This window comes from Telopea speciosissima, chromosome 11 (assembly GCF_018873765.1).
Source record: "Telopea speciosissima isolate NSW1024214 ecotype Mountain lineage chromosome 11, Tspe_v1, whole genome shotgun sequence".
NCBI lineage: Eukaryota > Viridiplantae > Streptophyta > Magnoliopsida > Proteales > Proteaceae > Telopea > Telopea speciosissima.
Window position 1 is genome coordinate 32,511,805 of NC_057926.1, and position 26,487 is coordinate 32,538,291.

A 26,487-nucleotide genomic window follows, 5' to 3' on the forward strand; every position below is an offset into this window, starting at 1 on the left:
CATAGACAATGAGGGATGTGATGGTACCATTGCCCTGCTAGGTAAAGAGAGTGTAATCAGCTTGGCTTTGAGAATATCCATTCTTCAGAATAGCTTGCCGGAAGCATTCAAACCATGCCTTTGGTGACTGTTTGAGACCATATAGTGCCTTCTTGAGGAGGCACACTTTCCCTTCAGCTGAAGGCATCTTGAAGCCTAGTGGGGGTTGCATGTACACTTCCTCTTCCAAGTCACCATGGAGAAAGGCATTCTTCACATCTAGTTGATATAATGGCCAATCTTTGTTGGCAGCCAATGATAAAAGAACTCTTATAGAGTTATGCTTAGCTACAGGAGCAAATGTCTCCTGATAGTCAATCCCATAGACTTGACTATACCCCTTGGCAACCAACCTTGCTTTGTATTTCTCAACAGTACCATCAGATTTATACTTGATTGTGTAGACCCATCTGCAGCCAACTGGAACACGTCCCTTGGGAAGATCCACCAATTGCTAAGTATCATTTTTCTCAAGAGCCATCATCTCCTCAGGCATAGCTTATCTCCACTTTGGATCAGACATAGCATCATTAACATTCCTGGGAATAGAAGTTGTAGAAAGAGCAGTAATAAAGGCAATACTTGTAGGAGAAAGAGCATAATAGGAAACAAACTGGGCTATAGGATTAGTACAAGCTCTTTTCCCTTTTCTAACAGCAATAGGAAGGTCTAAATCTCATGGAGGAGAAGGGATGTCACCTGGCTAAGAGTGATGAATCTCAAGATGTGGATCTGGATCCAAAGAGGACTCTTAGTAGGTCTGCTTTCCTTGGTTATGTATGCCTTCACCCTTTTTGTATGTAATGTGGTAATCCTTCTCCTTAGTAGGACCACTTTCAACCACCAATTCTGTATTCACATTTGATTGATCACTAGTATTAACCACATCCACAGTCTTGTGTGTACCAATGTCAAACATAAAAGGAGAGATAGGGAGAGGAGAATGAAGGAAATCAGCAGCCTGTTCACTTCCACACTTTTGTCACACCCGGTCCGGCCAAAAGGGCTGATGCGATCTGGATGTCTCACACCCGTGAGAATCCCACCAGGATCGCAAATGCAATGTTCTATTCGCATTTCATCCATAATTATCGAATTAAAATTTGCAATGGAAGCAATAATAGAGCAATAAACAATAAATAAGAAAAGACTAATGATAGTATTATATTCAAAAGAAGATTGTTTGTACATCGTTACATTGGTACCCAAAAAGAGCTAGGATAAGCTCAAAACCAACAAGTTAGTAACTATAGCTATACAAAAGTGTTATAAGCCAAAAAGGAAGGAAAGTAGCCTGTCGTCAGCCGGACGTCAGGAGAACGCTGCAATCATCGCAGAGCACGCAAGCATCGTGTTCAATAAGGACAGGAGTATCAACTCAAAGAACAGAAAAGCATCCCGAGAAGGAACAATCCCCTACGTAACCAAGAACGGTAACAGCAGTAGTATCATCCGAAAAAGAAGAACGTCCACGGGGTGAGCTCTCAATCGAGCCCGAGAAGGGGGGGGAAACATGCATACACAGAATTCGCGATGCATGTCTTAACTAGTATGCTCCAGACAGCTTACTAAGTCTCATGAGGTATAAGTACTACTACTAGGGTAGATGCTAACCTCGGTCCCGGAACTAACCCTTCGGTCACCCGAGCGAAACCATTCTACCACTGGCGAGGACCCGCCGGTTCGAAACTAACACATCGGACCCTCGACTGGACCTCCAAATGACCAACCCCACTGCTTATTCCCACAGCGGAATTAGGGACCCGCTAACACGGGATGAAGATGGCATCCTAACTAACACATCGGTCTCTGCCACGGGTTGTCCAACACCTTTCCCCCGTTGGTAAGGGGCAATAGTATCGGGTAATGAATATCAACCTAGCCAAAGCTAGTCTAAACACGATGAGGCAAGCATGATCCGAGTTATAAATTACCGAATTCCATCATCATAAATTCAAGTCATATAAATAATCAATGCAAATGCAATGCAAGATGTCTTTGGCAACCTATTTTACATGCAGTCTAATGCATTAAATAAAAGCTAGAAAACTACATTACCAGGTATAAAGGTGATGATGCAGTAGCACGTGGCATTCAAGATAAAGTTGAAATTAACGTGATAAACACGTAGGAAATTAAGGTCGAATCCCTTACCGGATCAAGTCTAATTCAACTAGGTAATTCTCCAATAGGTCAAGAAAGCAGCACAAGGATAAAGAGAATCGAACCTAATATCATAACAACACAATATATATTAGGTCTAGTTTGAAGTCGGGACAATTCCCAACATAACAGTAGCGTGAGGCACAAAGGACCGGCCCGGATGCAGACTCAACAGGGCCGGTCAACCGCCCATGGACCGCAACTCCATCCCTGAGTGTGTCCGAATTTGGGGTTTTTGCTATTTTGGGCAGATCCACATGCATGGGCCCAATTTGATGTTTTAACATCATTTGAGTGGGTCAACCTATCCAGGGTTCAAATTTCATGATTACATAAGTAATTTAGAAATTTCTTCAATCAAACCTAAATTAATTAGGTTAGGGTTTATGGTTTAGTCACTAGACATAAAACCTAGGCTGAATAGAGGTACCACCATGGAATTCCGGGCATATTTGAGTCCAATTACAAGCAGGACGCAAGCATTACTCAAGGTCCAGCCAATTGAGCTTTAATGGCGAGTTTCTATTTCGGTATCCTTGGACTGAATTCCGCAGATTGAAGAGGAGAAGAAGAGAGGAATAACAAGAGTTTCTCAAGGCTTACCTGTATTTGTTAGAGACGACCAGAATGGAGATCCTAGTCCACGATCGGATGTGGGAGCAAGACCGTAAGAGCGCCCAAGTTCTTCCTATTTCTCTTCTCTTTTCCACTTTCTTTCTTTCTTTCCTAAGTGGAACGAAATTCAGGTTTCTCTCTAACTTGTGAATAGTGAATGATTTAAGAGAAGTTTGTATATATATGTTTCATTTAACCACTAAGGGGTAAGATGGTCTTTTAGTTATAAATTATTTCTAAAACTAATTCTCTTGTATTTATTACCTTATTTCAGTATGAATGATGTCACGCGACATCGAGGGTGATCCGGACACGGGTAAATGTCCGGACAGTGTTCTCCATGGGAAAGTGGGTCCCACAGGTAAATTTACGTAGACCCCCTCTAATCCTAGTCGGTCATACAAAACACTTATATAAATATAAATAAATTATACTTACAATAATTTTAGTTGAGGAGAGCCTAGACGGCCTCAGAGAGCAGATCCCAGCAAGTAACTCCGTGCGGGGTTTCACGGGGGTCCTCCGACTCCACATGAGCGAGCGATAAAACTCCCGAGTCCTCCATAGGAGCTGCCGAGAGATTCGTCCATATCCTCGATCGATATAGTCCATAGCATCGATGCTACCATAAACCGAGAGCTGGAACTGAAATCACACAAGTTCCAAAAGTTTAAATTTATTCGGAAATTTGCCAGGGTTTCACACTCCACCCCCTTATAAAAATTTCGTCCTCGAAATTGACGACTGGAAGATGAAGAGGGAAGGATACTTTCTCGCATCAAGTCTTCTCTCTCCCAAGACGCCTCACCAGAGTGGTTACTCCACCTCACTTTCACAAAAGAGATGGTTCGATTCCTTAAATTATGCTCTCTTCTCGCGACAATCTCTTCGGCACTTCATCATAAGTCGATCAGAATGAGCTCAAGGGGGCTGGGGTAATAGATGTGATGAGTCCGGGAATGTATTGTCTCAACATGAGACACGGAACACATCGTACACCGGCAAGCGATGTGGGCAAAGCAAGCGATAAGCCACCGCACCAACTCGCTATAATCTCATACGGACCGATGTATCGAGGGTTCAACTTTCCTCTCTTCCCAAATCTCACAACACCCTTAATCGGAGATACTTTCAGAATGCCTTCTCACCAACTCGAATCGATATGTCGTTCTTCTATCCGCATAAGTCTTCGCCTCAGATCAGGCAGCCTCGATCTTCTCTCTTATCAAGTCAACTTGCTCACAAGTTCTCTGAATCAATTCAGACTCCAACATACGCGTTCACCGACTTCATCCCAAAGATAGAGGAGTACGACATGTCTTACCATACGGGCCTCAATGGAGTCATCTCGATAGATGAGCGATAGCTGTTATTATAAGCAAACTCAATCATGGGTAAATGTTCATCCCAATCGCCACTCATCTCTAAGGCACACGCCCTAAGCATATCCTCTAAGGTCCGGATTGTCCTCTCGCATCGTCCATCCGTCTCGGGATGATGCCGAATCGTGGCTCAATTCAGCACCCATAGCCTTCTCGCAAACTTCTCCGTAATCAGAGGTGAACTCGGGATCTCTGCCGACACTATGTTCACCTGGTACCCTGTAAGTCGATAATGTTATCCACATAAAGCTTAGCCAGCTGATCCATGGAGAAAGTAAGCTTCATGGGAATGAAATGGGCTGTCTGGGTCAATCTGCTCTACAATGACCCGATTGTATCCATTCCCTTCCTAGTGCGAGGAAGGCCGTGACAAAATCCATAGTTATGTCCTCCCATTTCCACTCGGAATGGCTAAGGGTGTAGAAGTCCCCGAGGCTTGTGTCCGTGCCCTTTACTTGGTACGACAAGTAGAGCATTTAGAAACATAAACTGCCACATCATGCTTCATTCCATACCACCACAAGTATCGCTTCAAATCTCGATACATTTTTGTACCTCCCGGATGTACAAAGATAAGGAGACCGATGGGTTTCTTGCAAAATCAGATCCTTCAACTCGAGTATCGCGGGCACACACTGATCTGTCTCAACATCGATTCCGTCACCGTTCTGAGAAATCTGTACCCTTTTGGGTTCCAGCCCGAATGTTACTTACAACACGTTGGAACTCTCATCGCAGATGGCTGCAATTATCCGAGCTCGCATGATGGCTGTACCATTAATATCAAATCAAATCTTGATCTCTCCAAATATGAGCTCCACATCCATCGCACTCGGATCCTTCAGGACTTCCTCTTCAATGAATACCCTTCCAAGATCCCAATCTCTGATTTCCTACAAAGTGCATCTGCACCACATGGCTTTGCCTGGATGATAGGAAATGTCGAACTCATAGTCATTAATGAGTTCTAACCATCTTCTTTGCCTCATATTTAACTCCTTCCGAGTGAAGAAGTACTTTAAACTCTTATGGTCGTGAGAAAACCTCAATTTTTTCACCATATAAGTAATGTCTCCACAACTTATGCAAAGACAATCTGCCGCCAGTTCCAAGTCATGTGTAGGGTACTTTTTCTCATGGTCTTTCAACTGTCTCGAACCATAGGCAATGACTTTCCCATTCTCGCATCAATACACCCTAAGCCTGTCTTGGAAGCATCGTATACACAACCATCCCCTCGGTTCCTTCCGGGAAGGATTAGAACTGGGGCTGTTACCAATCTTTTCTTCAACTCTTGAAAGCTGTTCTCACATCTTCATTCCATTCAAACTTAGCACCTTTCCGGTAAGCTGCACATAGGCATAGCTATTTTCGAGAAGTTCTCTATGAATCTTCTATAGTAACCAGCTAAACCCAAGAAACTTCTAATTTCAGTCACCGACTTGGGGCTCCCCCAATTTACTACAGCTTCAACCTTCCCAGGGTCTACTTCAATCCCTTTGACTGAAATTATATGGCCCAGAAACCCAACCTGAGGCAACCAAAATTCACACTTGCTGACAAAAGTTAGCTTTGATTCTCGGATTTGAGCTTCAAATCAACAAGTAAGTTCTCAAATTCCTAAGTTCTTTGTTTTCCTTGCCTTTAGACTATCTCAAACTTGTTTTGGTTATCTAGTCTTGAGTTTCTATGTTGTTTACTCCTTAAGTCACTATGTTTTAGTCCTATTTTACATAACGATATATTTTCCCTTATTTCTTATTATTTTCTATTTAATTCGGATCTCTCCCTATACATATAATCTTTGTTGGTTATGTTTTAGTACTAAGCTAGGACTGTTGTTAGCTTCTAATTGATGTGAGGTCATCCTATACCCACCAAGGTCTTGCTCCTAAATTTCTCTATGGTTTACTTAGCCCAACATAGGCTAATTGTTAGTTTTATATTAATAGGCTTGTTGTCCTATATGTATATTCTGTTCGTATATTCTGTTCTAACTGAATTTCTCTCTTTCTTTTGTTGTTTATGCGTGCAGCTCATAAGATATGGCTGCAGACAAGGCCGAGGAGGAAGAGGAGAGGTAGGGGAGGTAGGGAAGGGGCGGTGGCAGCTCCACCTCAATTCAACCCAAGATACTTCCGAAATGTGGAAGAAGAAGAATATTATGGGCAATGGTTTATGGAAAGAAAAGTGGAGGAAGAAAGGAACATAGTACTTCCGGACCTTGTGGCATTTAAGGTCCAGGAGAGGTTTGAGAGGGTTGGCCGTTTACCCAGTTTGCCTCGAGAGATATCTGCTACCTAGGTTGGTAAGGTTGTTTCTAAGCAACCTTACATACGGATTCGAGGGGAGGAGTTTGTTATAAGGTCCTACGTGAAGGAGACTCCTATTATGTTTAACACAATGCGGATCCGGCACAGATATTGGCGATCTCTCATGAGGGGAGTGGAGATCTGTACTCACTGTGGATGCCTCGAGTTCCTAGCGATGAGGAACTAGAGTGGTTATATTCGGTTTTGACGATGGAGCTTTCTGATGATAGCCAAGTCCGAGTTGGACTGTTACCATCGGCCGCGTGCTTTCTAGGATTTGTGGGCCATGTGGTCAGGAAGGGTGGCCACCGCCAATTGTCTACCATGCAAATCCTTGCCACTCTTCAATCCCGCTGCTGGTTACAGATTTGCTTACCCTATGCCATCATGCGCATTATGGCACACTTGCATGATAACCCGGGGCGAGGAAATCTGTTGTTTGGAAGATTGATGACTAAGATCTTCCCTAGGTTTGGAGTGAACCTAAGGAATGAGGAGATCTCCACAGAGAAGAGAATGAACATCGACCGTATCAGCCTGGTGAAGATGCGCATAGTTCTCCCTCCTTTCTCTCCAGAGCTCGGGCATCCAGACTGTACCGAACAGGATCAGCTGTTGTCTGAGAGAGAGAGTGCGAGAGAGAGTGCATTCCAGTACGCAGGGGATCTGCCCGCTCTTCCCAGACACTGCACATATGATTATGCAGGGCCTCTTCTTCTACTTCCTGCTGTCCCTACCGATGGTACTCCACGGGACAGCTCCTCGATCGATTAGGCGTTTGGAGAGGGCGGTGAGGCGGGGCTTTGATAATATGAGTGGTCGTGTCAGCGGTGGAGACCGGAGTTAGTTCAATGGAGGACCTTCTTCTCCGGCCGGGGGACCACCACCACCCCACGGAGTAGCGGTGATTTCATGTTTGTCCTAGTCTAGGTTTTATTTCAGCTGATGTAACTTGTGTCTTCTTTTCTACACTTGTAGGGACGGTGTTGCATCTCTGTGTACCTGCGATGTAACTAGATCAGCGAAATTTTTAGTATGACACTAAAGATAAATATACAAGTATTTACTTACTTAATGTACTTTTACTTGGTAGCTTTTAATTAAGGTTTTTATTTATCCCTAATTGAACCCACCTTCAGTCAATGAGTTCAAGAGCTGCCTTAACATGGATTTGATCGCGAATAAACTTAGAAGTACGACGCTCGATACCACTTAAATGTCACACCCGGTCCGGTCAAAAGGGCAGTTGCATGGATGTCTCGACACCCAGAGAATCCCACCAGGATCGCAAATGCAGTGTTCTATTCGCAGTTTCATCCATAATTATCAGAATTAAAATTTGCAGCGGAAGCAATAATAGAGCAATAAACAATAAATAAGAAAAGACTAATGATAGTATTATATTCAAAAGAAGATTGTTTGTACATCAGTTACATTGGTACCCAAAAAGAGCTAGGATAAGCTCAAAAACCAACAAGTTAGTAACTATAGCTATACAAAAGTGTTATAAACCAAAAAGGAAGGAAAGTAGCCTGGTCAAAGCCGACGCTCGTGAGAACGCGCAGTCATCGCAGAGCACGCAAAGATCGTGTTCAATAAGGACAGGAGTATCAACTCCAAGAACAGAAAAGCATCCCGAGAAGGAACAATCCCCACAGAACCAAGAACGGTAACAAGCAGTAGTATCATCCGAAAAAGAAGAACGCCCATGGGCGTAGCTCTCAACCGAGCCCGGAAGGGTGGGGAAACATGATACACGTGAATTCACTGATGCACATGTCTTAACTAGTATGCTCTCCAAAGACGTTACTAAGTCTCATGAGGTATAAGTACTACTACTAGTGGTAGATGCTAACCTCGGTCCCGGAACTAACCCTTCTGGTCACCCGAGCGAAACCATTCTACCACGGTGAGGACCCGCAGGCCGGAACTAACACATCGGACCCCGACGCCCCCCAAATGACCAACCCCGCTGTTTATTCCCACAGCGGAATTAGGGACCCGCTAACATGGGATGAAGATGGCATCCGGAACTAACACATCGGTCTGCCACGGGTTGTCAACACCTTTCCCCCTGTTGGTAAGGGCATAGTCTTGGGTAATGAATATCAACCTAGCCCGGTGCATCTAAACATGATGAGGCAAGCATGATCCGAGTTATAAATTACCGAATTCCATCATCATAAATTCAAGTCATATAAATAATCAATGCAAATGCGATGCGGTATGTCTTTGTGCGACCTATTTTACATGCGATCTAATGCATTAAATAAAAGCTAGAAAACTACATGCTCCAGGTATAAAGGTGATGATGCATGAGCGTGGCATTCAAGATAAAGTTGAAATTAACGTGATAAACACGCAGAAATTAAGGTCGAATCCCCTTACGGATCAAGTCTAATTCAACTAGGTAATTCTCCAATAGGTCAGCAAAGCACACAAGGATAGCAGAGAATCGGACCCTAATATCATAACAACACAATATATATTAGGTCTAGTTTGAAGTCGGGACAATTCCCAACATACAGGAGAAGGGCACCAAAAAGGACCAGCGGATGCGGACTCCACAGGGCCGGTCAACCGCCCTGGACCTGCAACTCCATCCGGGAGTGTGTCCGAATTTGGGGTTTTTGCTATTTTGGGCAGATCCTTACATGCATGGGCCCAATTTGATGTTTTAACATCATTTCAAGGTGGGTCAACCTATCCAGGGTTCAAATTTCATGATTACATAAGTAATTTAGAAATTTCTTCAATCAAACCTAAATTAATTAGGTTAGGGTTTATGGTTTAGTCACTAGACATAAAACCTAGGCTGAATAGAGGTACCACCATGGAATTCCAGGCATATTTGAGTCCAATTACAACAGGACAGCAAGCAATTACTCAAGGTCCTTGTCAATTGAGCTTTAATGGCGAGTTTCTATTTCGGTATCCTTGGACTGAATTCCAGCAATTGAAGAGGAGAAGAAGAGAGGAATAACAAGAGTTTCTCAAGGCTTACCTGTATTTGTTAGAGACAGCCTTGTAATGGAGATCCTAGTCCACATCGGATGTGGGAGCCAAGACCGTAAGAGCAGCCCCAAGTTCTTCCTATTTCTCTTCTCTTTTCCACTTTCTTTCTTTCTTTCCTAAGCTGGAACGAAATTCAGGTTTCTCTCTAACTTGTGAATAGTGAATGATTTAAGAGAAGTTTGTATATATATGTTTCATTTAACCACTAAGGGGTAAGATGGTCTTTTAGTTATAAATTATTTCTAAAACTAATTCTCTTGTATTTATTACCTTATTTCAGTAGTGAATGATGTCACGCGACATCGAGGGTGATCCGGACACGGGTAAATGTCGGGACAGTGTTCTCCACTAGGAAAGTGGGTCCCACGGGTAAATTTACGAGACACCCCTCTAATCCTAATCGGTCATACAAAACACTTATATAAATATAAATAAATTATACTTACAATAATTTTAGTTGAGGAGAGCCTTTGCATGGCCTCCGGAGAGCTGATCCGCACAAGTAACTCCGGTGCGGGGTTTCACGGGGTCCTCTCGACTCCAACAGAGTGATAAAACTCCCTGGAGTCCTCCATAGGAGTGTCGAGAGATTCGTCTGTATCCTCGATCGATATAGTCCATAGCATCGATGCTACCATAAACTGAGAGCTGGAACCTGAAATCACACAAGTTCCAAAAGTTTAAATTTATTCGGAAATTTGACCGGGTTTCACACTTTTCCCCCTGAAGAGGATGCTGAGAAGGGGCAAAGAAAGGAACAGATTCAAGGAAGGTGACATCCTTGGAGATAAGACACCGGCGAGAAGAAGGGTGGTAGCACTTGTAACCCTTGGTAGTAGAAGAGTACCCAAGGAAGAGACACTTGAGGGCTTTGGGATCAAGTTTAGTGCGGGCAGAGTTGTTTACATGCACATAACAAACGCAACCAAAGACCTTAGGGGGAAGAGAAAAAGCAGAAACCTTGGGAGATAAGATGTCCAAGGGAGATTTGAAATCAAGAAGTTTGGTAGGCATGCGATTGATGAGAAAAGAGGCAATGAGAAGAGCAGCAGACTAAAAAGTCTTGGGGACATGCAGACTAAACAAGAGACTACGGGTGACCTCCAATAAGTGACGATTCTTCCTCTCAGCAACCCCATTTTGTTGGGGTGTGTCAACACATGCTAGCTGATGGAGAATGCCATTATCAATAAAGAAGGTTTGGAGGCCACCAAACATGTATTCCCCCCCTTTATCAGATCAAACAACTTTGATCCGAGTGTCAAACTGAGTGAGAATCATCTGATAAAATGTTTTAAATGCATCACAAACATCACTTTTATGTTTCATAAGAACAGTCCAAGTAGCACGAGAAAAATCATCAACAAAGGACACAAAGTAACGATAACCAAATAAAGAGGTAGTAGGGGAAGGTCCCCAAACATCAGTATGCACAATATGAAAAGGAGCGGCAGTTCTATTACCATGATATGGATAAGAGGAACGACAATGTTTGGCAAACATACATGGTTCACATTAAAAAACATGAGAAGAAGCAACAGAAGAAAATAAGTGAGGCAACTGTTTCCTCATTACAACAAAAGATGGATGGCCAAGACGACGATGCCATAACATAACAGACTCCACAGAACTACTATCAGTATGGCCACACACATAAGACTGAGCCGTGGGCAAAAAAGGGTAAAAAAGATAAAGGCCTTGCTCTTCACGTCCACTACTAATAATCCTCTTTGTCAATACCAAATCCTGAAAAAGATAGTGAGAAGGGAAAAATGTAACACAGCAATTCAAAGATTTCGTCAAGTGACTCACAGATAAAAGATTAACTGTAAGGTTAGGAACATGAAGAACTGAAGTAAGAGAAATAGATGAGGTGACAGGAATACTACCCTTACCAGATATGGAGGATAGGGAGCCATCAGCTATTCTAACCTTATCCTTACTAGAGCAAATGGTATAGGAATCATAATTATGGGACGTACCAGTCATATGGTCAGTGGCACCAGAGTCAATGACCCAAGACTGGGCTGCAGTAGAGGCTGAAGTAGAGACCTGTAAAGCTGAGGATGATGAGGAGCTGGCTACAGAAGGTGTAGAAGATGTGCTAAGCTGTGACATGACCCGGTGAACCACTGTCGCCATAAAGGTGGAGTCATCCTGTATAGCATCTGCCTCAGTTATCACAGAGTGAGCTCGAGCTCCCCCTCTACGGCCACCATGACCACGTATGCCAAGAGGACGGCCATGAAGTGACCAACACCTATCCTTAGTGTGTCCAGTTCTCCCACAATGATCACATTTAAACCGGTCCCGACCAACTCCACTGACACCTACTGTCTCCACTGTATTGGCTACCTCTCGGGTAGGCCCCGGGCCTCTACCACCTCCACGGGTGTCTTTGGAAGAACTGGAGTTGAGGGTTGATCTCTCAAGAGTGGATATTGAAGCTGGCTCCATAACAACATGCCGAGTCTCCTCACTTTATAAGTAACTACAGACCTTATTAAGAGAAGGAAAGGGAGACCGGCCTAAGATCTGAAGCCTGATGGGCTCATAGTCGGGGTTCAGGCCACCAAGTAAAGTGAAGACACGCTCTTTTTCAAGAGTCTGATATACCTTAGCCTCATCCTCTGGGTCCTTCAAGTGGAGATCCCTGTAGTGGTCATATTCTTCCAAAAGGCCAAGAAAGGCATTATAGTACTCAGAATTGGTCCTATCACCCTGCCTCATAGAGTTAATCTTTTGGTAAAGTTGATAGACCTTGGCAAAGTCACCCACTCTATCAAAAGTCTGTGAAACACTGTCCCAGATTGCCTTGGCAGTCTCCTTTCTTATAAACCTTCGTCCAATCTCAGGAGTCATAGAGAAGATCAGCCATGTCATGACTGTAGAATTGTCGGCCTCCCATTGGTCATAGGTAGGTGAACCAGGCTCTGGGGCTGTAATAGTGCCTGTAATGTACCCCAGTTTCCGTTTGCTTTTCAGTGAAAGCCTCACAGAGTGTGACCAGTCCAAATAGTTGGTACCATCAAGCTTCACAAAGGAGATCTGTGTAGGTGTGCTCTCATAAACAACTAGAGGAGCTGTGGGAGGGGGTTGTGAAGCAGCCGAACCAAGCTCAGATGTAGCTGTATCAACCATATTATATGGGAAGAAACACTTGACCATAAAACAGATAACAAACAGCAGTTGGGGAGTACACACTCAACCCAAAATAGAAGAGTCCAATCACCAAACTGAAATTCCAGCAAGGAGAAAACAGAAAAAATGGGCAGAACTTCACCCTAACACTTTCCAAGAAGGAGAATCCACTCAAACCAGCTCCAAGACCTCAACTAGAGGTGTCCATAATCATCCCACAAGCAAGAAGAAAGCCCATATTACACAAAAGGCAAAACACAAGCAACTAGTAGCAGTCTCTGTTTTACCTGGGTAGAACAGAAGTTCACGAAACTGAGCTATGCTCAAAAGAATTCAGCAACCAGCAAGAGGGGACACAAGAGGCATGAAGAAGACTTAAAAACGATCTCAGTGGACTGCTCCATGGTCCAAATACATGCTGAAATGCAGATGAAACAAGGACTGCAACAGAGAACTGGCGGAAGCCCTAGCTGAGTCTTGGTTGTCTTCAAAACTCCATAGAACCTTCAAAGCAGCTCAAATAACTTCATCCATCATTGAAACAGGTTGTGTAGAACCTTTCTCAGACCATCTCAGCAAACTTTCTTTACATAGGGTCCTTCTCCTTGGAATCCCTTGAGCTTTCGGATTCCAAGGAAAGGAAAAGAATGAGAGAAAAATGAGTAATGCGACTCTCAAAACTGTGGTTGCTCTGATACCAAGTTAGATTTTAGGTTGAGTTAGAAGAGAAGAACAAGGTGAGAGAAAGGAGAAGAGATGAGAGGAAGAAGGAGACAAGGAGAAACAAGAGAGAATATTTCGGTTGAATGTGTTGTGTTTTTTGGAGAGACTTCTCCACACTCTATATTACTTGAATAGAACTAATAACTTATTACATCCATCTCCCTAGGGAGGTAAAAAGTAAAAAAGACAGATAAGATAAACTACATAGTAAGGCAACTAGTCCACAGTCTAGTTCCCAAACTACCCCTGTTACATATCTACTAACAACTCTAACATATAACACTGGTATTTTCTATGACATATTGACATATCCTGTTAAAGACTCAATAAAGTTCAAAAACAGTTCCTCCTACCTCTGTTTCACAACTCTAGCTGTATTGAAGGATATGACATTCTATAGTTAGTCTCTGAATTCTGGGAAACAAGAAGAGTTTCCCAGAAGAAATTTACTGTTTCTCGTTGAAATGTAGAAATTAGACACTATAAAAATTTGAATTTAATTTGTAAAATGAAACCATGTTTATTGGTTATTAACTTGAGAAATCTAGATTTGTTTATTGTTGTTAAGTCTTTACCCTGAAAACATATTCTAGTTCTTTGAGGAACTCAAGCATTCACTATATATATTTCCTTACATACTGCTCAGAAATATTGTTATAGAGCTTTTAAACTTTGTTTTTTCTGAATCATACATAGAATCATGTATAGTTCTTCCGTGCAGGATATTATCTCACGAAAGTTTCATTTAACCCTGGAGCTGGTGACATTCTGATGGCATTTTTGGGATCTGTTATTATTTCTTTTGCCTTTTCAATGTTCAAACAGAGAAAGGTGACCAACCACTCCTTATTAAAAAATGGAGTTCAATAAAGTTCAAATCTCCCATGATAAAAATGCTTCATCTTGATGTCTTATAGGTGTTGTAGTTATTGTCACTGTTACTCTAAGCATATTTGAGGTGTGTTCTAGTTGGCCAAATGCCTCATGCCGACGGCATCCTGTTGCATGGAATACATTAATATGCACTACCATTTTACAGTTTCCATATAGGAGATTTCCTTATCCGAAAATAGATTCAGCTACACGATTGTTAATTTGCACTCTAAATGCTTTCTTTTAGAAGGGAGGGATAATATGGAGCAGTTTGGGAAATATTAATGCACAATGAAAGGAAACAAATTTTGAATGAGGTTAAGATCTGGTAGAACTTGTTTAATTGTGGAACAATCTCCAGTATTTGCATCAGATGGGCCTGAGCTCTTTTGGTAGGCAAATAGCTCATGACATCTACATAATGTACAGTTGCACACCATGATTTACCTCTTCTTTTTCCCCCTTTTTTTTCTTTCTTATTGCCCGTTGAAAATGATATTTGTTGTCCTGTACAAATTTCAGCTTGTAAAGAGGCATGCGACGGAGATTTTCGTATCTGTGATCATCTCCTCATTATTCTCATTGTATTCAACTGCACTCATAGGGCGTCTTGTTGGCCTGAAACCTGCTTTGACTGTATCGATTTTGCCTAAGTGTATAACACTTGCATTAGCCCTCAGCATTGCCTCCCTTTTTGAAGGTACACTAACTCTTGATGCTTTACAATTTTAAATAGTTAATCTTGTTTCCTGAGAAATATATGTTCCAGAAAACATAATTTTGACAGGGAGTACTAAGTAGGTTATATATTTTCGACCATATTCTTCTTTTCTTTGGGGGTGGGGAGGTGGGAGGAGGATGTTGGACTTCATGTCAAGTACTCGCCATGATTTTGGTGTTCATATTTCTCATCATGAACCAAAAAGGGGTGCACCCAGTGCACAAGGCTCCGCCATTGCGGGGTCTGGGGGGGTCATAACATAGCCTTACTCCTGCGTTCTATTGAACCACCGCACACACCCTGTGATTGCATGTAACTCTTTTCTGAACTTCAATCTTTGTTTTGATCAATGTGTTTATCTTGTTAATTGCAGATGCCAATGCATCTATCACAGGTGCTGCAGTTGTTTTAACTGGTCTTGTGGGTGCAAATTTTGTACTAATGATGCTTGACAAACTTCGTTTGAATGATCCTATAGCTCGAGGAATTGCTACGGCATCTAGGTATGCAGAATTATCTTCATAGTTATAAATTCACATCTATTAATACCATACCAGTGGATAGTTCACGGCGACCACATTGAATTTGAACATTGTGGATCTGACTATTTACAGACTTCCATACCCATTCATGTACACAGAAAATACTTGGGCTGTTGATAAAAGAAGTGGCTACCTAAATAGTTGTTTGATGCTTCTCTGTAATTCAGTTCTAGATTTTCACAATTTTATAAAATTTGCTTTGCTATGAACAAATACTTGGAAAATAAATTAAGTGGAGGGGTACTTGGTTATGTCCACTTAAAGAAATCAGTGTCACTTGAGTTTTTGACCCTCTTGTTGCAAGAGGACAGTCAAGTTTTAATTCACTTTTCATTGGGTACATCTCTATGATCGAATGATGCAATATTTGGGCACTAGCAGCATTCCCAAGAGAAGAACTTATGGTTTCAGGAATTTCAGAATTCCTAATTTTTCTAGGGAACCTAGTCTCACCAGGAATCCTATTCCCACTCTGCTATGGAATCCTTTTTAAGTAGCATTACGTTTTCATTTTCTTTTCCTATTTTGATTATGTTTATGTGGCCTAGAGGACGGATTTGGAATCTATAAGTCCAGTCCTGTTATGAGTTGATTTTCTTTCATTATGCCAAGTCCTAGTTGGTTTAGGACTCCAACCACTGCTGAAGGTTCTTGAGTCAGTTTAGCAGTTTTTTGAAGTCTTTTTGTTGACTTGAACCGAGAATGGGAGAATGGCTTGAATGATCTATGAGATCAGTCAAGCTCTCTATTTATAATAATAAAAGAGATAACAAGGGAAAAATACTATTCACGACACTGTTCATGTGAACAGTGTCACATCCCTAATTACATTTCTACCCTTGCTCATAAATACATAAATAAAGAATAAATAAAACACCCAAAAGACCAGAATATCCCCACGGTATTCTGGATTACATATTCCAACACTCCCCCTCAAGCTGGATTATACAAATAAGAGAAGAAAGAAAAATCAGCTTGAACTAAAAAGAAAAAACTAACTCCATAATAATGCTAACACTCCCCCTCAAGTTGGTGCATACAAGGTACTAATGCCCAACTTGAACAAAATGGGAAGAAACTAAGTTGCAGCAGAATCCAGCTTGACAGAGATGAATGCAGCTCCCAAATAAACCTTCAAGAACTTTAAATATAGATCTTCAAAAAACTGGGCAGACTTGATCAGCAAAAAAAGGCAGCTTTCACCAATCTTCTATAGCTATCCAATGATGAATCTCTGACTGATAATCTTGAAGACAAGCAACTAGGGCAGCAAACAGCAGAAAAAAATGAATCAGGCAGCGGAAAAGGTCAACCCAACTGTAGAACCTCATATAGGCAGCCAATAACCAAACATCTTCAATACTCTTCATCTCCCCCTTACGCCAAATTCAACCCAATAAAGAAGGATTCCCAATAGCAATGGTGGAAACACTGATCTTCTATGTTTTGCACCAAGTATTCCTACAAGTTCTGCTTCTACAATGTCTGCACGTGTACTGTACATAATCTCCCCCTCACGTGTAGTAGGACACGTGGACATAACAGAGATAATGTAAGAGATAAGGCAAAAATATAATATTCCAGAATTTTCCAAAAGGTGCTAAGGGAATGGAAAAGGAAGAAATGGCAATTTAGAGAATACCATTATCGTCCAAAGTGGTTATGGGTATATGCCAAAGGTATGTTAGGGGAGGTGGTGAAGTGAAAAGAAAAGTTGTGGGATAATGAATTATGGAGAAAAACAAAGCAACATAGAAATTGTCCACCATCTTCAAACGACCAAACAAACTCCTTAGATGGAAACTCCTACAGGGGAGAAACACCGAACTCCAATATTCACATCTGATAAGTATACAGATCTTATTTGAAGTCAGGAAAAGCTCCAATCTTCAAGGCTTGATCAATCTTCAAATAAGGAAGAACAAGTGTGCAAAACTCCAATTTATAAACTCCCTCATGCTAAATAGAATTGACGAAGATATCTGGACAGAATTGATGTAATAAACTTCAACAAAAAACTTGGATCAGATCTGAATTAGTAAACACTGCTAGGAACAAGCTCCAAAGTAAGCCGGATATGAAGCAGTAGAAGAGCTTCACACAACTGAATAGGTTCGTAGTTGCAACCAATAACCATGGGACAATGCTGTTATAATCCCAAATAAGCTGATCTCCAAGGTAGTAAATTTGAGTCTTCAACAATGAAAGAAATTCGAACTCCAATAGTAGGATATTCAGACTCAATAATAGGGCAGCAGTAGTCCTCATAAAGGCAGCAGTAACATGTCAACCAGTCATGCTTACAGAAGCCAATCAATAGAGCAAGGTATGTAGTAAAGCTTGATAGAACCAGCAAGTATAAATTAATTAACCCAACAGATCCATAGGTAGTTGAAGCAGCCAGCCACATAGGAACAAGTAAAAGAATAGGTTGATAAATGATGAAATCGAGCCATAAGTGTGAACCTGAATTTTTTTTCAAAATAAATCCATGAATAATGCTGAAACTTGGGTCGAGTACTCCTCTGATGGTTATAAAACTCTCCTAAAAAAATCAGCAAGAGAGGACTGCCTTAACCCTTAGATCAATTATAGTCAGGGTTTTGTAAAAAACCTGAAAGTTGAGATCGATTGTAGGGAAAGGGGGCTTCATAAAAGAGATGATGACTTGTCAAAGATTGTTGATGGTGTGTGATAGCTGCTGCCCTATTTTTCTGCATTTTTTTGGTGTTTCTCCCTCTTGAAGATCAAGTCTCAATCACAAAAAGAGGTTGGTTATTTGTATTGGAGATCCATTCACGTAGCTCTGGACAGCATCTATTACACGAAATAGAACTTCTTCAAGCCATGAATAGTTGAAGTAGGTTGCGTCTCTTGATGGTAGAAACACCTCCAAAAAACTCCAGTAACAGCAAATAACCCTAACCCAAAAAATCTATTTGTGTCAGGATTTTGTAAAACCCTGAAAATAAGGATCGATTGGGATTAGGGGTCTTCAAACACTTGGAAAGAGGCCAATATTAAGGTCGAGTGGTCCTTGTAGATGAAGTAATCGGCCCTCCAAAAATCAGCAAAAGCTGAAACCTGTAACCCTAATTTCGATTGAAGTCAAGGTTTTAGCAGGTTAAGAAAGTTTTGCTGTAGAAACAAATCCAGCCATCAAAAAGGGTCCAAACTTAAGTCGAGTATGGCTTGTAGTAGTAGGGAATCACCCCCAAAAAATTAGCTGCATCTGAAAAGGGAAACCCTAAAATCGATTGGAGTCAGGGTTTTGAAAAACCCTGACAAGTTGAGATCGATTAGGGTAGGGGCTGGAAAGGTTAATGAAAGATGGAGAAATAGAAAAAAGGGAAGGAGATCAATGGAATAGGGTAGGAAGGTGTTGGAAAAGAGAGCAAAGGGAGCTCCAATGGTGGAAGGTCAGCCTTCAATAGTGATAGGAAGTTGATCTCCAAAAAATTCTAGAAAGCTCCAATTCGCAAAGATGGTTCCAGCAGAATTTTAATGGAAAAAAGAGATTGAATGGAGGAGGGAAGCAACTAAATCACTGGTTAAGGTTTTTACCTCTTTAGTGCTGCCCCCTTACAAGGATGAGAAGAAGAAAACCAGAAGGAGGAGAAGCCGAGAAAGAGAGAAGAAGGAAGAAGTCGATTGGAGAGAAGGAGTAGGGTTTTTTCCTCTTTTTCTAACCTAGATCAGACCAGCTCTGATACCATGTTGACTTGAACCGAGAATGGGAGAATGGCTTGAATGATCTATGAGATCAGTCAAGCTCTCTATTTATAATAATAAAAGAGATAACAAGGGAAAATACTATTCACGACACTGTTCACATAAATAGTGTCACATCCCTAATTACATTTCTACCCTTACTCATAAATACATAAATAAAGAATAAATAAAACACCCAAAAGACCAGAATACCCCCACGGTATTCTGGATTACATATTCCAACACTCCCCCTCAAGCTGTCACTTGAACTAAAAAGAAAAAACTAACTCCATAATAATGCTAACACTTTTATTTGTCAATCAAGTATTTGATTACTAGTCGGTTTAGGCTATTTCTAGTCATGTTATAAGTCATATTTGGAGAGTTTATTTATACTTGTAACCATCCATTAAGGCATATGGATTTTTGTGAATAAAGCATGGGTTTTTGCTGTTCCTCTGTGTGACTTAGAAACTGGTGGTGAGATTCAACTACTCCATTGGTGCGATTCCAATACTGCTAGTGGGAATGCAGCAAGGCTAGGTGAGAGGTCTGGTTCTATCTTCTTCTTATAATTCTCTTCTTCGTTAGTTAATCTCTATAAAATTTATTACAGAAATCGATTCTAGTTGGGAAGTCCTATCTCAAGTAAGATTCTGCTGAAACTCGTGATCAGACTCATGGATCAAGTTCAACTTTTGATAATTTCTTCCTATATCTGAATATAGTGATCCATGAAAATTTGACTCAAATTTGAAATCCAGATCACTGTTTTATCACTTATTCTTTAATTCTGGTCCTTACTGCGATTCTGGTTTTCGAATGAGTTTTTGAATCTAATCCTTGGGCTTCTGGAAACCCGAGTTTCTGAATCTAATCCCTTAGGCTTCTAGAAACCCATTAATTGGTATCATATCCTTGGCCAAGTGAACCAATGCCTCCTGACATGGCCACCTTAATGAAATCCCTCATTCGAAATGGTTGAAAGTATACAAAACCTCACTTTTGTGTTGCATCATATACACCCAAGTGGTTCGAGTAAAGCAATCAATGAATGAAACAAACCATCTATGGCCAGAAATAGAAACACAACGGGCAGGGCCCCACACATCAGTATGAACTAAAGCAAAAGAAAAAGTACTTCTTTTATTAACTGAAGAGTAAGTAGAACGAGTCTGCTTAGCCAAGACACAGGCTTCACATAAAAACTCATCCTTGTTACAACATTGAACTAACAGAGGGAACAAGAAAGCTAAAGTTCGAAGAGGAGGATGACCAAGCCGACAATGCTATAGATGAAGATCCGAGGAGGTGGCTGAATATAACTGATAAGCCGAAGAAGAAGCTGATAGTGGAGTGTAGGGACCCGTGTCGAGAAGATAAAGACCACCATATACCTTACCATCCCTAATCGTGTTGCCTTTCACCAGATCCTGTATGACATAATGAGAGGGAAACAAAGTTATTTTGCAGTTCAAATCTCGGGTTAAACTACTAATGGAAAGAAGATTAGTAGGAAATAAAGGAACATGCAAAACAGAATTTAGGGTAAGGGTAGGAGAGCAATGAATGGAACCCTTTCCATGAATGGGACAAAGAGAACCATTGGCTGCTCGAACAGTATCTTTTCCAGAACAAGAGAAGTAATAATGAAATGCATGAGAAGAACCAGTCATGTGGTCAGTGGCACCGGAGTCGATTATCCAAGGACTGGAGACAACCGATGCACACTAACGATCAACCGTAATACCTGAGGCTAAGTAAAAACCAGATGAGGTAGCAGGCGCAAGTGCAATGGAAGGTGCAGCGAAAGATGGCTGGAGCATGTGACGGAGGGCTACTAGCTCGTCCGGAGTAAAACCAGTGTCAGCAGAGGGGACTATAGCAGTAGGAGAAGCAGCTTCAGTTAGATTTGCCTTCGGTTTGGGCTTCCCTCGGCCTCGTTTAGCCTCAAAATCAGCAGGTTTCCATGTAACTTCCAAAACTGGGCCTTGGTGTGATAGGGCCTGTAGCAGTGCTCACACTTGACAGGCTCTCTGGAGGGCAGTAGCAATAGGAGCGGGGCTGGAAGTAGTCTGTAGGGCAGACCTAGCAATAGTAAGAGCATGCAACACCGCAGCTTGACGAGTCTCCTCAGTATGAATCATAGCAAAGACCTATTCCAGTGTAGGAAAGGGGGACTGGTTCAACACTTGCATCCGAATAGGGTCATACTCTACATTCAGACCAGCCAAGAAATCCTACACACGGTCACAATTAAGGTGATTACGGTAGGCAGCAACATCAGTAGGTGAGATCATAGTTTGTAGAAACAGACAACTCCTTCTGAGTGAGATCATGAGCCTTTTTGCAAATCTCATACACTTGGGCAGCATTCCCAACACGCCCATAAGTCTCCTTGGCGGCACTCCAGATCTGATTGGCTGTGTCCAGAAGCATGAAATTGTCGGACAGATCTGGTTGTATCGATTGCAACAAGTAAGACATGACCATGGCATCATTGGACAGCCACTTCTCTTGTGGAGGCCCAACTGTAGGCATGGGAATAGTCCCAAGTATGTGACCAGTCAGTCCTCGACCAGCAATGGTCAAATAGGTAGTCCGAGACCACTTAAGATAGTTGGAGCCATCTAGCTTGATTGGAGCTAAAAGTGGAAGACGATCTGTCTGGGGCTGTCCATCTTGCACAGAGGATGTAGAAGATGCATCTGAGTCTGCCATTGAAGCAGCCCAACAAGGAAGGAAGACCCTATGCAATCAGCCAAGAGAAACCAGGAACCTTAATCGATAAGGAAGACAATCGATCTCGAGAGGGGGAAAAGAGAACCTCCAAGAAAAAACTCAGAAGTTGAGGGTAAAACTATGGACAAAGGAGGCCTTTGATGATAGAAATCAACTCTGGAAAAATCAACCTCAATCTAAGAAGGAGAGCTGAAAGAGGCAATTTATCAAGCACTCGGTAGGCACTCTTGAAAAAGCACAGAATCTGAGGCTAAAATTAAGGTTGAAGATGGCTTTTGATGGTATTAAGCAACTCCGAAAGAATCAGCACCAACAAAAAGTCCATCAGCTCCAATCAAGAAAATTCGATTAGAGTTAAGGGTTTGAAAAAAAACTGAAAAAGAGGCTGAAAAGGGAGGATCGATTAGGGTACGATCTTCAAGGGACTAATTAGAAAGGTTTTAAGGATGGATAGATGCTGCAAAGGAGTTGCAGGTGAAGTTCCAATAAAAGGAAGAGGAGCCTATTAGGGAAGGAAGGCTAAATCTTCAAGAATATGGAAGTTTTCAATACCGCAGGGAAGGAGCAACATCTATCGAGCAAAAAAAAAGGTTCAAATCATTAGAAAGAAGGGAGGTAAGATTGAGGGCAGCAACTAGATCAAAAGATCACCTCATTAGTGCTACCCTAAGGTGAAGAAGAGAAACCAAGAGAAGAAGGAGAGATGAGATTGACGGTAGAAGAAGGAGAAAGGAGAAGAGAAGAGATGGAAGCTGTGGAAGCTTGGATCAGAATAGGGTTAGCTCGGATACCATTCTAGTTGAATAGAGAATGGGAGAATGGCTTAAGTGTATTTTCTTCACTCACAGCCCTTTCATTTATATCTTTTACTAATGAGCAGATTTACAATACTGCCCCTATATAGCCAACATGCTTATATCAGGAGAATAAACAAAGAAAGAAAAAAAATCCAAAATACCCTTATCGGGTTACATAACTCAACAGTCTTGAATAAAGCAGACACATCCAAAGACACGTGGTGGCAAAGGGAAAAGAGTTTCCGAAGGAAAAAGCAAAGCATGAGGAATGCCACCACCTAAAAGAGAAGAAGGCACTCGATTAATAAGGTGACAAGCAGTCAACACTACATCAGCCCAGAAAGAATTGTCTACTTTCATTTTAAAGAGAAGGGACCGAGTCACTTCCATCAAGTGACGGTTCTTCCTTTCTGCCACACTATTTTGTTGTGGTGTGTCAGAACAGGAAGACTGATGAATGATCCCATGAGTGGTCATAAAGTCAGAAAATAGGGCAGAAAAAATATTCCCATGCATTATCACTCCGCAAAATTTTAACATACCAGCCAAAGTGATTCTTAATTTCAGCAAAGAATGAGGAAAAGATGGAAAACAATTCAGACCGACATCGCATTAAATATAAACAAGTAACACGAGAATAATCATTAACAAAAGTAACAAAATATTTAAAACCCAATTTGGACGTTACACGACAAGGACCCCATACATTAGAATGAACTAAAGAGAAGGGATGGGTGGCCCTTTTATTGACACGAGGGGGATAACTCACATGGTGGAGCTTCCCAAACTGACACGACTCATAATTTAAAACTGAAAGAGAACGAAAACTAGGAAAAAGTTTCTGCAAACTCTGTAAGGACGGATGACCAAGCCGACAATGGATCTGATGAGGGGATGTAGTACTCGAACAAGCAACCGAAGGTGTGTCCTCAAGAAGGTATAGTCCCCCAGAGACCCTGCCTCTACAATTGTCTTCTTTGTCTGCAAATCCTGAAATACATAGGAATCAGGAAAAAAGGTTATGGAACAGTTGTAGGCATTGGTGAATTGACTAACAGATAAGAGATTAAAAGGAAATTTGGGCAAATACAATACAGAAGATGATGACAAGGAAGAAGTAGGCTGAACAGTACCAATGCCTCTGACAGTAGCAAAGGAATTGTCAGCAAAAGTAACACTTGAATTAGAGGTTTGTAAAGAGGAAAAGATACCTGAGGTTCTAGACATATGGTTTGAGGCCCCTGAATCAATAATCCAGGGCCGAGAAGTGGAGAAACACGTAGCGGCATTACTTGTCTGAACAAAAGTAGCAGTGGATGAAATGTCCTGAGAGGCCTTTCCCTAGCTGTAGCGAGCATATTCCTCCTCTGTCATGGTCAAAGTCACACGGCGGTCCTCCATAGGGGCTGCTGGTTCAACACTAGCAGTATTGGGTGTCTTGGACTATGGTGATTTTCCATGTAATTTCCAACAAAAACGCTGAATATGACCAGGTTTGCCACAATGGTGGCAAGTCCTCATAGGGCCAGACTCCTCAGACTTATCAGATGAATCATGAGGATCAACAAGTAGTGCAGCTGGGGGAACTTTAGCAGGCTAACGGCCCCCACTGCGGCCATTACTCACAAGGGCAGTGCTATCACCAGAAGAAGCTCGAGTTGTATCACGAAACACACGGAGAACCCGAGAAAAGGTATTTGCAAGAGAGGGGACTATAACATCACCAAGTATTTGAGATCAAACAGATTTGAACTCTGGGCCTAAGCTGCCCAAGAAACCCATAACAGCCAACTGCTCACGTTTTTGTTGCATTTGTGTCACATCAAATGTAATGGGCAGCAAGGCATTCAGTTCTTCATACATCCTCTTAAAGTCGGCAAAATGTTGGGTAAGAGGACGACCCTTCTGATCAAACCGATAAAACTCTTGGGACAGCTCATAAATCCTGGAGAGATTGTTGTGTCTAGAGTATAAAACAGCCAGATAATCCCATATATCTTTGACAGTATCAATGTGAGTTACAAGATCTACAATGATACTATCTATAGAGTTCAATATCTGACCCAAAATACGGGCATCAGTAACCTCCCAAGTAGTACCATCCATGCTATCAGGTTTTTTCCAAGTCAAATGATGCTTCTCACCTCTACCAGTGAGAACTAGGGACACAATCTTGTGCCATTGCTGAAAATTCTGACTTCCTTCCAACTTCTTGGAGGTCAGAAAATTTGGTGACGAGGATACCACCTCAGTCACAACGTTTGTATCCTTTGATGTCTCACCCATGAATGCCACCAAAGAGGAACACCAAGAAAATACCAAACAAATAGTAGCAGCCCTCAAATAACCACCAAAAATCTATTCAGCAAGTTAACTGAGGCATAAACAGTCCACAAAATTCACCAAATAACCACCCGAAAGTGTGTAGCACATCAGCCAAACATTGCTCAACCTAGAAAAAATCATTAACATTGACCCAAAACAGTCCAGAAAATCAATCCAATCAACCATAAACTAAGGCGAAGGACATCGAACTGAGATTGAGGATGAATCGATGTCTTCAAATCATCGTGACAGCCTCCGAAAACCTTCAAGACTTCAGAAATGGGGTAAGATACCCCCTACGACAGAGAAGAACCCTAGAGAGTCTTCAAAATCTGATTGAGTCTATCCCACATTCTTCTTGCAGTTATAGAGACAAGAAAGGGACCGAGATAAAGGAGTGGAAGTGTGTCCTTCTTCATCAGATGTACTCTGGTACCATGTTGGTAACAGAAAAATAGAAGAAGAGGAGGAGAGAGCAAGCTGGACTCTCGTTTATGAGAGAGCCCAGAAAAATATCTCATAGAATGGATATGCTGTACAGGGGCATAAAGGGAAATCAGAAAATCAAAAAGCAAACAGGAGAAGAGAGGGATCCCTTCGATTCCCTGACGCTAATCCCAAGAAGGGTGAGTTCCCTATTCTACCCTTCTAACACACTTCAATAATGAGATTGATATCTTAAAGCAGAAACGTTAGCGTCCAATTTTCAAAGATAAATTGTTGAATAAAATTTATCTGGTTTTTCTTCTAATTCAGATTGGTGTTAGTTAAAAATCATTTAATTTTTATGTTACACTCCTCTAATTACATGAAAATTTAAGAGCTCAGAAACATACTAGAAAAAGGTTTAGACAGATGCTGGTAACCTGTAAATTCAATTAGACATAGTGGCAGTTAGTAGGAAGAGGGTGAATAGTTGAAATTCCTATTTTATGAAGGGTCTTTTTAATTGATTTGATTAGGAGTTAAATTTTCTGTATGATGATATCTAAACTGAAGAGGACTCTCATTTAATTTGACCTTACCAAGCATAGGCCTTGCTGTCATGCAACTAATAGTAGCTAGGGGTCCAGTCATCCCCTGACTAGCACTAATGAAGTTGAAAACCTCCAACCCAGTCCTGGGAATGGTAGGTCCACTCAACCTTTCCCATTTTTACTCAAGGTTTCTGGCTACAAAATATGTTATCATAGCTTGCTACCTCTGGTTCCACTTTTAATCCTTAGATTGCCTATTAAGTAGTAAATGATTAAGACTCAATATTAAAATGGTAAGAAAAAAAAAAAAAAAAAGACAGAATTCTGTAATGGTAGTTTAAGCAGGCAGAGCAGTGGAGGATCATGTGACTAGAGTATCAATCCAGACTGCTTTTGACTCTCAGCAATG

General features: G+C 41.5%; 1 protein-coding gene across 1 annotated transcript in view; it reads left to right on the plus strand.

The window, feature by feature from the left end:
- The window catches only part of LOC122644973 (plastidal glycolate/glycerate translocator 1, chloroplastic-like), a 30,527-nt gene that overhangs the window by 2,255 nt on the left and 1,785 nt on the right, over positions 1-26,487 (plus strand). Inside the window, exons 3-5 of the mRNA XM_043838329.1 lie at positions 14,112-14,221; positions 14,786-14,963; positions 15,358-15,487. Coding sequence (XP_043694264.1) covers positions 14,112-14,221; positions 14,786-14,963; positions 15,358-15,487 — 418 coding nt within the window. The remainder of the gene's footprint in view (positions 1-14,111; positions 14,222-14,785; positions 14,964-15,357; positions 15,488-26,487) is intronic.